General features: G+C 48.0%; 1 protein-coding gene across 1 annotated transcript in view; it reads left to right on the top strand.

Moving 5' to 3' along the window:
- Positions 1 to 9995: 9995 nt before the first annotated feature.
- Positions 9996 to 12382, top strand: part of AGMAT (agmatinase (putative)) — a 19407-nt gene continuing 17020 nt past the window's right edge. The window contains exons 1-2 of the mRNA XM_006145263.3: positions 9996 to 10364; positions 11479 to 11681. Coding sequence (XP_006145325.1) covers positions 10093 to 10364; positions 11479 to 11681 — 475 coding nt within the window. The 5' untranslated portion in view covers positions 9996 to 10092. The remainder of the gene's footprint in view (positions 10365 to 11478; positions 11682 to 12382) is intronic.

A 12382-nucleotide genomic window follows, 5' to 3' on the forward strand; every position in this document is an offset into this window, starting at 1 on the left:
TTATTTTATTTTGACCAGCAAGGGATAGAATGAGAGAGAAAGAAAGAGGGAGAGAAAATGAAAGCAAGCAGGACTCAAACCACAGTCAGCCATGTGAGAGTCCAGCACCCTTAACCACTGTGCCACCTGCCATCCCCCCTTATCAAATATTATAAAATATTTTATAGAATAATTGAGAAGACAAATGAGTTAAAATACATCAAATATTACATTTAGAGAGACATCTGTTGGAGGATCAGCAGTTAGTGTAATGGCTATGTCGCTGGACTCCCATGTAGTTGACCGCGGTTCGTGTCCGGACCCGGTGGCTTAAAACTCATGCCGGGCACGTGTGTGTGTGTGCCTAAGATCCCGAGAGGAGAATGGAGGAGAAGGGATTGCGGCGTGTCCATCCCCCCGGGGGGTGATTTCTCGCTTCCTGTCTCTCTGTCTCTCTCTGTCTCTGTCTGGTGAGCACACGCACCCTATAGCAAAAACCTCTAAAAAAAAAAAAAAACAAAACAAAGACATCTGTTGGGACCAGCAGGTGGTGTAATGATTACATCGCTGGACTCCCATGTAGTCGACCATGGTTTAAGTCCTGGACCCGGTGGCTTGAAACTCATGCTGGGCGCATGTGCATACATGCCCAAAATCCCAAGAGGAGAATGGAGGAGAGGGATTGTGGTGTGGCCATCCCCCCTGGGGGTGATTCCTCACTTTCTGTCTGTCTCTCCAGTGAGTGCACGTGTCCTATAGGAAAAACCTTTCTAAAAAAAAAGAAAGACATAGGGAAATAAAAGCAAGTCAGTAAAAAAGAACAAATACTTCAAGCACCACTGATTTTATGATACTACAGGAAACATTACATCATACGTGCTTTCTTTTCTGAGATTTCTCTCTAGACTTCAAGCAGTGATTCTTAACCTCCAAATATGTATAACGATGTTTTTCTGCTTTTAACTGCCTAGTACGAGTTGACTCATGAATAGATTTGTCTAAACGGCATTTGCCCATGTGTCCCAGAGCTTTTGCCACTTTAGAAGCTTGACTGTAAGCTACAGTCCCTTCAGTCATCAATTATTGAATACTTGGTCTTACCAGTAAGTTGAGTCAGATCTATGTACACAGTGTATACAGTTTATAATTAATAATCAGCCCCTGTGCTTGTTTAATGCCTTATTCTCTAAGGACCAGGCCGATGAGGACATCATCACCAGGCGGTCGGGGAAGGTTACCACTTTGACTTTTCACAGGAAGAGTTACTCAGAAGCAGCTGACTGTTTTGTTTTGTTTTGTTTTATTTTGTTTTTGCCATAGATCACGTGTGCTCACAGGGAGAGGGAAAGCGAGAAGTCATCCCCCACTCCCAAGGGGGATGGCCACTCCACAATCCCTTTTCTTTCATTCTCCTCTTGGGATCTGGGGCACACATACACACACGCCTGGTGTAACTTTCAAGCTGCCAGGTCTCGGACTTGACTTGAACCATGGTCGACCACGTGAGAGTCCAGCATCTGAGCCAGACACTGCCTTAAAGAGGCCAAGAGGGGACCAGCAGTTGGTGTAATGGCTATGCCACTGGACTCATGTTGTTGACTGGGGTTCGAGTCCTGAACCTGGTGGCTTAAACTCATGCCTGGTGCACGTGCGTGCATGCCCAAGATCCTGAGAGGAGAATGGAGGAGAATTGCGGCATGGCCATCCCCCCGGGGTGATTTCTCACTTTCTATCTCTTTGTCTTTCTGGTGAGCACACCCTACAGGAAAAAAAAAAGGGGGGGGCAAGAGGAATACTGTCTAAAGAATGTGCAGATGGGCACAGGCTTCAAAAAATCTGAATATTTTCTTCCACAATAAAAATCAAATGATGCAACGACTACATTAAGAGAGCCTATTGTGAAATAAAAAGGTTGAAGTTTCAGGATGAGATCATACTGACTGCATGTTTTTCCCTGGGTGGCTTGGGAGGTGACAGAACTTGTGTCCTGGACTGAATGAGGGAGCAGTCTGCCCATGTCCTGAATTCCTCTGCCCTCCTTGACAGATGTTCAAGAAGCTTTCTGTGCCCCCTCCTGGCTTGACTCAGAAACTGCATAGTAATGGTATTTTCAACTTCATTGGGTGGGTCTTATTAAATTCATTCTCTTCCTTTCTTCCCCTCTGCCCTTGGAAGCTCATTTTAGACTAGAGAGCCGAGACAGGGTCGTTCAATAACTTGATTTCAGGATAAACGTAGTTAGATTAATCAGTTTCCAGATAGCCATTTGAAAAAGTGAACAGGGAGAAGGAATAGCCACTCTCCTGTTGAAACGGTACATAATATTTATTTATTATTATCAAAGCTAACTCCATGTGTGTGTGTATAGTGCCACAAGGCACTATTGACTGTGTAAGAAAGACTGGAATATCAGAAAAGTCATTGTGTTTTTTTTCTATGCAAAAATGCACCATGACTTTTCGGACAACTCAATAGAAGAGTGGGGATTTTGACAAATTTTGATGTGACAAAGAGTCTTTGACCGGGACCAGCAGTTAGCGTAATGGCTATGTCGCTGAACCCCCCTGTAGTAGACAACGGTTCAAGTCCTGGACCTGGTGGCTTAAAACTCATGCCGGGCGCATGTGTGTGCGAGCCCAAGATCCGGAGAGGAGAATGGAGGAGAAGGGATTGCGGTATGGCCATCCCCCCTGGGGGGTGATTTCTTGCTTTCTGTCTCTCTGTCTCTCTGTCTCTCTTGCGAGCGCATGCATCCTATAGCAAAACTTCCCCCCGCCCTCCCCTAAAAAAAAAGATTTTTTGGCCAAACTTTAATCAGGTTCCTGAGCCTTCTCCAAGGCTCATCTGTCTACTTCCTTATAAAGTCGAGTTTTAGCAAAGAACCCTGAATCTTGAGAATCTTGCCGAATCAGTTTAGCAAGGACCCCCATTCTTGATACCTGATCTCTGGGTATCTGGTTGGGCTCCTCTCCTTCCACCATCCTCCAGGTTATTTCTGATTATCTTGTTTTCCTAAGAATCCTGTAAGATGTTTTTAGCTGAAATCCCCTTTACCTCTGATGTTTCATCTCTTTCTTTCTTTCTTTCTTTCTTTCTTTCTTTCTTTCTTTTTTTTTTTGGCCAGATGGCAAGTGTGATTATCAAAGAATCAAAGACAGAGGGAGAGGGAGAAAGTACTTATTGGGGGACCAGCAGGTGGCATAAAGGTTACGTCACTGGACTTCCATGTAGCTGACCTCGGTTTGAGTCCAGGACCCAGTGGCTTAGAACTCACGCCAGGCGTGTGTATGCGCTTGCCCATGATCCCCAGAAGAGAATGAAGGAGAAGGGATTGCTGCGTGGCCATCCCCCATGGGGCGTGATTTCTTGCTTTGGCCTCTCTGTCTCTCTGGGGAGTGCATATGTCCTATAGCAAAAATGTCTCTAAAGGAGTCAGCAGGTGTTATGGTGGTTAAGGGGACTGAACTCCCACATGGCTGGGTACGGTTCAAGTCCCGGACCTGGCAGCTTGCTTTCTCACTTTTCTTCTGTCTCTCACTCTATTCCTCTCTGACCAAAATAAATAAATAAATAAAGTAAAATAAAATAATTCTTAAAAAAAGAACTCTCTAAAATAAAGAAAGAGGGAACCAGCAGTTAGCATAATGGCCATGTCGCTGGACTCCCACGTAGTCAACCGCGGTTCGTGTCCCGGACCCGGTGGCTTAAAACTCATGCCGGGCGCGTGTGCGTGCGTGCCCAAGATCCCGAGAGGAGAATGGAGGAGAAGGGATTGCGGCGTGACCATCCCCCCTGGGGGGTGATTTCTCGCTTTCTGTCTCTATGTCTCTCTCTCTGTCTGTCTGGCGAGCGCACGCGCCCGACAGTGAAAATCTCTCCCCCCCAAAAATAAATAAATAAAAAATAAAGAAAGAAAGTAATCTCTAAGTGGCATGTGGCCGGCCTGCAGTCCCTTCTCTACTTTCCATCTTGTTGGGTTTTGGGGCATGCACACATGTTCCTGGAGTGTCCTTCAAGCTGCTGGGATGTCTTGGGGAGGCTGAAGTTGCTGCAGGCTCATTCCTGAGCTCCCACAAGCAGAGAAAAGTGCAAAGTGTTGACTCCTTCTGCAGAACCCTTGCATCATTCTCTAGGCCAAAGGGAATCCACACAGGCAGAGGAAATACAAGAAGTTATTTTCCCCATACTCGGTTGGTTGTCACTGAAATAACCATTGCTCCAGAGCTGCTTGCCATAGTTCCAGAATATCTGTTCAGTCATGCACTCGCAAAACATCCATTCCTTGTTTTTTTACCAGGTACTGTCCTTGGAGGCCAGCCGAAAGGATGAAACAGATATTAGGAATTACAGATCACTAGAACCGTGCCTTCCAAACTGTCAGGGCACACATAGGAAATTATGCCGTTTGTATGTCCCATTGAGATAAATGGGGGGATTTGGGGATATGTGGTGAAAATCAAATACATGTTCTATACATTGAATAATTGTAATTTAAAAATAAAATCAATGGGTCAGCAGGTGACATGGAAGTCAAGGCAGTTGAGGTCTCACATGGGCAACTTAGGATTGAATCCTGGACTCAGTGGCTTGAAAATCATGCCAGGCTGGGACCAGCAGTTAGTGTAATGGCTATGTCGCTGGACTCCCAGGAAGTTGATCGCGGTTCGTGTCCTGGGCCCAGTGGCTTAAAACTCACGCTGGGCACGTGTGCGTGTGTGCCTGAGATCCCTAAAGGAGAATGGAGGAGAAGGGATTATGGTGTGGCCATGCCCCCTGGGGGGTGATTTCTCGCTTTCTATCTCTCTGTCTCTGTCTTTCTGGCGAGTGCATGTGCCCTATAGCAAAAACCTCTCAAAAAAATAAATAAATAAATAAATTACTGGGTCCTGGCTAGTCACTAGCATGGTGGTTAGGGTGGCCAGATTCCACATGGCTGACTTTGGGGTTTGAATCCTGGACCTAGTGATTTAAAAAACATGCTGGGTGCATGTGTGTGCCCAAAACTCTGAAAGGAGAGAGAGATGGAGGAGAAGAGGTTGCAGCTTGGCCATGTCCCATGGTGGGGGGTGCTTTCTCACTTTCCCCTCTCTGTCTCTCTGACGAGAGTACTTACCTCCTGAAAAAACTGGAAAAAGAAAAAAAATTGGGGCCCAGCAGCAGTGGCGTATGATCAGATGCTAATGCTTCATAGGCTGAGTCCACATGGGAAGCCCGGGTTTGATTCTGACCCAACCTGAAGGCAGTGTATGTCGGTAGTCTCAGCTCTGTGGAGGCAGAGGTAAGAAGATTGTGACAGAGTGAGACCGGGTCTTGAAAGAAGAAAGAGAAAAGAAAGAAAATAAATCAATTGAGAAGCCATTAGGCCGAGACAGCCTGAGTACTGTGTATTCCTCCATAAGCAAACTGAAAGCCAACTCAGTGTAAATAAAACTGTAATCAGAACACACAGGTGGGGCTAGCAGGTGATGTAGTGGTTAAGGCACTGGATTCCCATGTGGTCGACCACAGTTTGAGTCCTGGATCTGGCGGCTTGATATTCACTCCAGGTACATGTGCATCCATACCCAAAATCCCAAGAGGAGAATGGAGGAGAAGGGATTGAAGTGTGACCATCCATTTGGGGTGGAGGTAGAATTCCTTGCTTTCTGTCTTTCTGTCTCTTTGGCGAGCGCACACCCTCCAGCAAAAATCTCTTAGAAACAAACAAACAAACAAACAAACAAACACAGGTGGAGCCTGATGGTGTAGAACACCATACTCTGCAAAGATGACTCACACGGAGAGGTTCTGGGTTCACCTTTGGAGACTTCTCTGAGTATGCTGGCATGCATGTGGGCTGACGGGGGTTGGGGGTCGATTGCAACATCTGGACCCTTTCCAAGGTTTTGTATCTCTTTTTCTCTCTGTCTCACACAGGGAATACGTAAACATTTTTTTTTTTAAATTTTCTTCTTCTTCTTTTTTTGTGTGGAGAGGTTTTTGCTATAGGGCAGGTGCGCTCACCAGAAAGACAGAGAGAGACAGAGAGACAGAAAGCGAGAAATCACCCCCCAGGGGAATGGCCATGCCATAATCCCTTCTCCTCCATTCTCCTCTCAGGATCTTGGGCACACATGCACACGCGCCCGGCATGAGTTTAAGCCACTGGGTCCGGGACTCGAACCATGGTCAACCACATGAGAGTCCAGTAACAAAGCCATAACGCCATCTACTGGTCACAGCTTTTTTTTCTTTTAATTTGCCAGGGGGCATCTGTGCTCACCAGAGAAAGAGAGAGAGAGAGACAGAGAGACGGAAAGAAAGTGCTCCCTAGGCCAGCTGCTGGTGCGGTGGTTAATGAGGCTGGATCCCATAAGACTACACAGTTTGCATCCTGGACCCAGAGACTTGAAACATCTTCCGGGTGTGCATGTGCATATGTGTGTGTGTGTGTGTGTGTGTGTGTGCTTCAAACCCCAAACCATCCTTCATGGGGAGGATTTCTTGCTTTCTCTCTCCAAGGGACAAGTGCCCTCTGGCAAAAGCAAAACAAAAAACAAGAAACAAAATCCAGAAAAACTGGGAAAAAAAGAAAGTATCCCCCCACCCCTGCCACATCACCATGAGGGATGGTCAGGCCAAGGTTCCTTCTCCTCCATTTCTCCCTCTTGGGATTTTTGCGTACGCACACTGTGTATTTCAACGGTCAAGTCTGTGAATTAAAGCTTGCCATCAGCCGTACGGGATCCAGCTGCATTAACCACCACACCACTAGGTAGCCTGACAAATAAACTTTTTTTTTTATTTTTTGGAGAGGTTTTTGCTATAGGGCATGCTATAGGGCATGTGTGCTTGCCAGAAAGACAGAGAGAGACAGAGAGACAGAGGGCAGGAAATCACCCCCCAGGGGAGATGGCCACGCTGCAATTCCTTCTCCTCCATTCTGCCCTCGGGATCTTGGGCACACACGCACACGCGCCCAGCGTGAGTTTAAGCCACTGGGTCTGGGAATCAAACCATGGTCGACTGAGTCCAGCGACATAGCCATTATGCCAACTGCTGGTCCCCCAACAAGCAAACTTTAAAAAGAAAGGAGGAATAAGACCAAGGGAACACATGGTCAAGAAATTACCTGATGACCAGCAGTTAGCGTAATGGCTGTGTCGCTGGACTCTCACGTAGTGGACTGCAGTTCATGTCCCGGACCCAGTGGCTTAAAATTCACACTAGGCTTGTGTGCGTGCCCAAGATCCCGAGAGGAGAATGTATGAGAAGGTATTGCGGTGTGACCATCCCCCCTGGGGGGTGATTTCTCGCTTTCTGTCTCTATGTCTCTCTCTGTTTGGCGAGCACACGCGACCTACAGTGAAAAAAATAAAAAAAGAAATTACCTGATGGAAGTTTCAAAGAGGGAGTGTCCAGCAGCAACGAATGATGGAAAGTGGTTGGAGTGGTGGTCCTAGAGTGCCGGGCACATGGCAGGCAGTGAGTATTTGTGAGATGAATGAAGAAAAGCGAGGAGTAAGAAAATGATATATTCAGGACAAGCAATATGGAAGAAATCCAGGTCGAATCTGGATATTAAGAGAATAACTGAGAGGTCAGCAGGTGGCGTGGTTGTTAAGGCACTGGATTCCCACATGGTCAACCATGATCCTAGTCCCAGACCTGGCAGCTTGGGGATTGAGCCAGGAGTGCAGGGGAGAGTGCTCAAGGTCCCCACAGAAGAATGGAGGAGGGGGATCATGGTGTGGCCATCCCTCCTGGGGGGTGATTTATCACTTTGCCTCTTTTTGTCTCTCTCCAGCAAGTGTACATGCCCTATGGCAAAAACCTTAAAAGAGAGAGAGAGACAGAGAGAATAACTGAGAGTTGTTGTATTTGTTCTGGAAAATGACCAGGACCTGCTTCGAGATCTCTTTCAACACTGACCTCACCACTGACCACTGGGAGACTTTGCTCCAGCCCTGCAGAGTGGAGGCAGGGGTGGGTGGGGTTTAATGTGTGACCTTTGTGTAGAGGTTATGACCTAATGCAAACTTGGGCCTCTCAGTTCCATCCCGACTGCTAGAGATGAAATGTAAGTACATTATACTGCTGAGTAGCTCACCGATTCCCTTCCTTTCCCAAGTGTGTCTCTTTCCAAAAAAAAGAAGTAGAGGACTGCAGATTAGGAGGCTCGCTGGTGCTGTGGCCTTTCCTACAGCTTGCCTTTAAGTGATTTTTTTAAAAAGGTTATTTTATGGAGCCAGCAGGTGGCATGGTGGTTAAGAACGCATGGTGGTTATGGCTGACCGTGGTTCGAGTCCCAGACCTGGTGGATTGCTGTCTCACTTTTCCTCTCTCTCTTACTTTGTCCCTCTGTGGTCAAATTAAAATAAATAAGTAATTCCAAAAAGAAAAAAAAAAAAAAGGTTGGGGCCAGCAGATGGCGTGGTGGTTAAGGCGCTGGACTTCCACATGGCGATCTCTGTTTGAACCCCAGACCTAGCGGCTTGCTTTCTCCCTTTTTCTTTCTCTCTGTCTCTGTTCCTGTCTGGTCAAATTAAATAATAATAATAATAGTAACAAGGGAAATTAAACAAATAATTCTTTTTTTAAAAAGATGATTTTAAATCCTCTTTTCTGTATTTTAAGAAACTCACCCAGGGATCAGCAGATGGCACAATGGTTAGGTCACTGGACTCCCACATAGTCAACTGCAGTTTGAGTCCTGGACCCGTCAGCTTGAAACTCATGCCAGCTGCATGTGTGTGCATGCCGGGAACCCCCGGGGGAAAAGTGGAGGAGAGGGGATTGCAGTGTGGCCCTCCCCTCAGGGAGAATATTTCTCACTTTTTGTCTCTCTCTCTCTGTCTTTCTTTTGCACATGCCTTATAGCAAAAATCGTTCTAAAATTGCTCTAAAAAAGAAAAAGGAAAAAGGAAACCCTCTCAGGGACCAGCAGATGGAGAAATGGTTACATCATTGGACTCCCACCTAGTTGACCGCTGAGTCCTGACCAGGCCAAGGTGCATGTGCATGTGTGCCCAAGCTCCCGAGAGGAGAAGGGAGGAGAAGGGATTCCAGCTGAGGCCAACCTCTCTATAGGAGGTGACTTCTCACCTCTTTCTCTCTGTCTCTCTGGTGAGTTCACATGCCCTATAGCAAAAATCACTCTCTAAAAAAAAAAAAAAAACCAAGGAATCCCAGCCCAGGCATTTGTTAATTATTATTTTTTTAAATGTATGCTCCATTTCTCCACTTTAGAGAAGTCTTTCACTTCAAGTCTTTCCAGAAAACTGTTCCTTGGGACCAGCAGTTAGCGTAATGGCTATGTCGCTGGACTCCCATGTCGTCGACCACGGTTTGAGTCCTGAACCCGGTGGCTTAAACTCACAACGGCTGCATGTGCCTGCGTGCCCAGGATCCTGAGAGGAGAATGGAGGAGAAGGGATTGCCGTGTGGCCATCCCCCCCGGGGGATGATTTCTCGCTTTCTGTCTCTGTCTCTGTCTTCCTGGAGAGTTCACACACCCTGTACCAAAAAAACTCTCCAAAAAAACCCTAAAAACAAAAAACTGTTCCTCTGAATCGGAGAAGAGGCTGCCAGAGACCTGATGCTGGGGGGCACAGGATGCCAACACACCTAGGGTGGTGCAGGTGGGTGAGAGTGGAGAGCCCCCAGCCTAGCTCTATTTTTTTTTTTTTTTGAGAGGTTTTTGCTATAAGTCGCATGCGCCAGAGAGACAGAAAGTGAGAAATCACCCCCCAGGAGGTATAGCCCTGCAGCAATTCCTTCTCCTCCATTCTCCTCTTGGGATCTTGGGCACACAGGCACATGCGCCCATCGTGAGTTTAAGCCACTGGGTCCAGGACTCGAACCGCGGTCAACTACATGGGAGTCCGGCAACATAGCCATTATACCAACTGCTGGTCACCAGCCTAGCTTTGTTTACCAAAAGAGCTGAGGCTGAAGTCCACGGAGGAGCATGAGTAGAGAGCAGTTGATCCCCGGGGCTCCTCCCCAGCCCCGCCTTTGATCCCAGGGTGCCCCTGCCCTTTGAGCCTGCACACTGCCTGGGAGGCTCCTGAGACCAGCAGGGACCTGGGGCCTCCACTCAGGGAACAGGTTTGGCAGGTGGCCGTGGGTGGCATGCTGAGGCTGCTGGCGTCTGGCTGCGCTCGGGGCTGGGGGGCCGGCGTGGGCGCATGGCCAGCCTTGGGGCTCTGCCACTCCAGGCACAGCCCAAAGCGCCAGGCCAGCGATGCCCCTCGAAATCAGCCACCTAGCTCTGAGTTCGTAGCCCGACCGGTGGGCGTCTGCTCTATGATGCGGCTGCCAGTGCAGACCAATCCCGAGGGGCTGGACGCCGCCTTCGTCGGAGTCCCCCTGGACATTGGGACCTCCAATCGACCGGGGGCGAGGTAAGGCCCAAAGGACTAGGGCTTGGGGACACGTGGTTGGACAGCCCTGCTCACAGGTCAGGTTGGAAGCTGGTGGCCTGCTCCATAATGCCTCTTACCTTTGAGAGAGAGCTGATTTTCTTCCTTTCTCAGCGAGCACCCACCTGCAAAGGCTCAATGCAAGACAGGATCCCTCAAGGAGGGGTCTGGCATCCTCGCTGTGGCCACCGTCCTCCCCCCCTCCCCAGCTTATAGCGGCAGGTGACATTGCATTTGAGCACAGAAGCTGGCCACCCCTTCTCAAAACTTCTAGATGTCACTGGACACAAGACATGCAGTTTTCTGAGCCAGCAGGTGACGTGGTGATTTAGGCACTGGATCCCATATGGCCAACTCTGCAGTTCAAGTCCCAGACCCAGTGGCTTGGAAAACACCCCAGGCACGCCTGAACGCACTCAGAACCTCTAGAGGAGAATGGAGGAGAAGGGACTGATTGCAGCATGACCATCCCCATGGTGGGATGATTTCTCACTTTCCCTCTCTCTGTCCTCCTGCCAGGGCATGTGTGCTCTGGCAAAAATCTAAACAGCAAGCAAACAAAAGGCAATTTTCCTAAGATCTAGTCAGAGGAAATAAAATCCATTTTCCTAATTACTGCATCCAGCCACTTCCGATTCATCTCAGTGACATTATCTGGCTCTACTGGTCTAAATTATAAAAGCCATCATTCATCTAATGTCTAATAAATGCAAGGCACTTTGCATAGATTACCTCACTTAATTCTGGTAAATATCATTAGTATTATTTTATAGATTATGAAGAGGAGGCTAAGGAAGATGAAGAAACCGTCTGATGTTACTTAGGCTCTGGGTTTGTTTCCTAGCCCTTCATCTCTTTATTATCTTCAGTAGGTCGGTGGTTCTCAGTGGGGTGGTTTTGTGCTCAGGGAACATTTGGCAGTGCCTGGAGGCATTTGGGGTTGTCGCAGGTTGTGGGAGGGGTGTTCCTGACATGCAGCAGGTACAGGCCAAGGATGCTGCAGGCATACTCGTGTGCAACACCACGAGAAGGAATTACCTGGCTCGAGCGAGCATTCCTCGGTGGATGGCTGACAAGGTGACTCTTCCTCCTCCAGATTCGGACCCCGACGCATCCGGGAAGAGTCAGTGATGCTGCGGACAGTCAATCCCAGCACGGGGGCCCTCCCCTTCCAGTCCCTCATGGTCGCGGACCTAGGCGATGTGAATGTCAATCTTTACAACCTTCAGGACAGCTGCCGGCTAATTCGAGAGGCTTATCAGAACATTGTAGCAGTTGGCTGCATTCCTCTGACCTTGGGTAATGGCATCTGTAAGGGACAGCATCGTTCTTGTGCTCAGGGGTCATCTGCCATGGGCTTGAACACAGCTCCTTCTCCCGGGTGAGCCGCTGTGAACATGGGGACAGTAGGAAAGTGAACATTTTAATGAATTTATTTTAATACCTGGGGGAGGGTATTTAAAATTTTAGATCTGCAGCACTGACAGGCCTGGACCAGGGTGTGGCAAGTGAGGTACTTGCTTTGGTGCACAATTTAAGGGCTGCCAAAAAGCCAGTAATCCAAATCAGTGAAATCGGATAAATATGACTGATTTCTCTTTTTGCCTCAGGCGACAGGACAGCATGGTTACTGATCCTGTTTTTTTCTTTTTTAATTTTTTCCTTTTTTAGTTCTGTCATAGAGCGTGTGTGCTCTCCAGAGAGAGACAGAGAGGGAAAGTAAGAAATGAACCATCCCCTTCTTTTCCCGTCTCCTCAGGATTTCAAGGATGTATGCACATGCACTGGCATGATTCTCAGGCGGCTGAATCCGGGACTCGAACTGCTCAGTCAGTTGTGTGAGATCCAGCACCTTAACCTCCGTGCCATCTGCTGGCCTTTTTTGTTTTTTAATCGTCAACGAGTGTGTGCACTGGTGAGACAGAGAGAGACAGAGAGAGTTTGGGCACACATGCATATGTCCCCAGCATGTTCCTCAAGCCACTGGCCAGGACTGGGAC

Source organism: Tupaia chinensis, unplaced genomic scaffold (genome assembly GCF_000334495.1).
Source record: "Tupaia chinensis unplaced genomic scaffold, TupChi_1.0 Scaffold000146_1, whole genome shotgun sequence".
Taxonomy (NCBI): domain Eukaryota; kingdom Metazoa; phylum Chordata; class Mammalia; order Scandentia; family Tupaiidae; genus Tupaia; species Tupaia belangeri.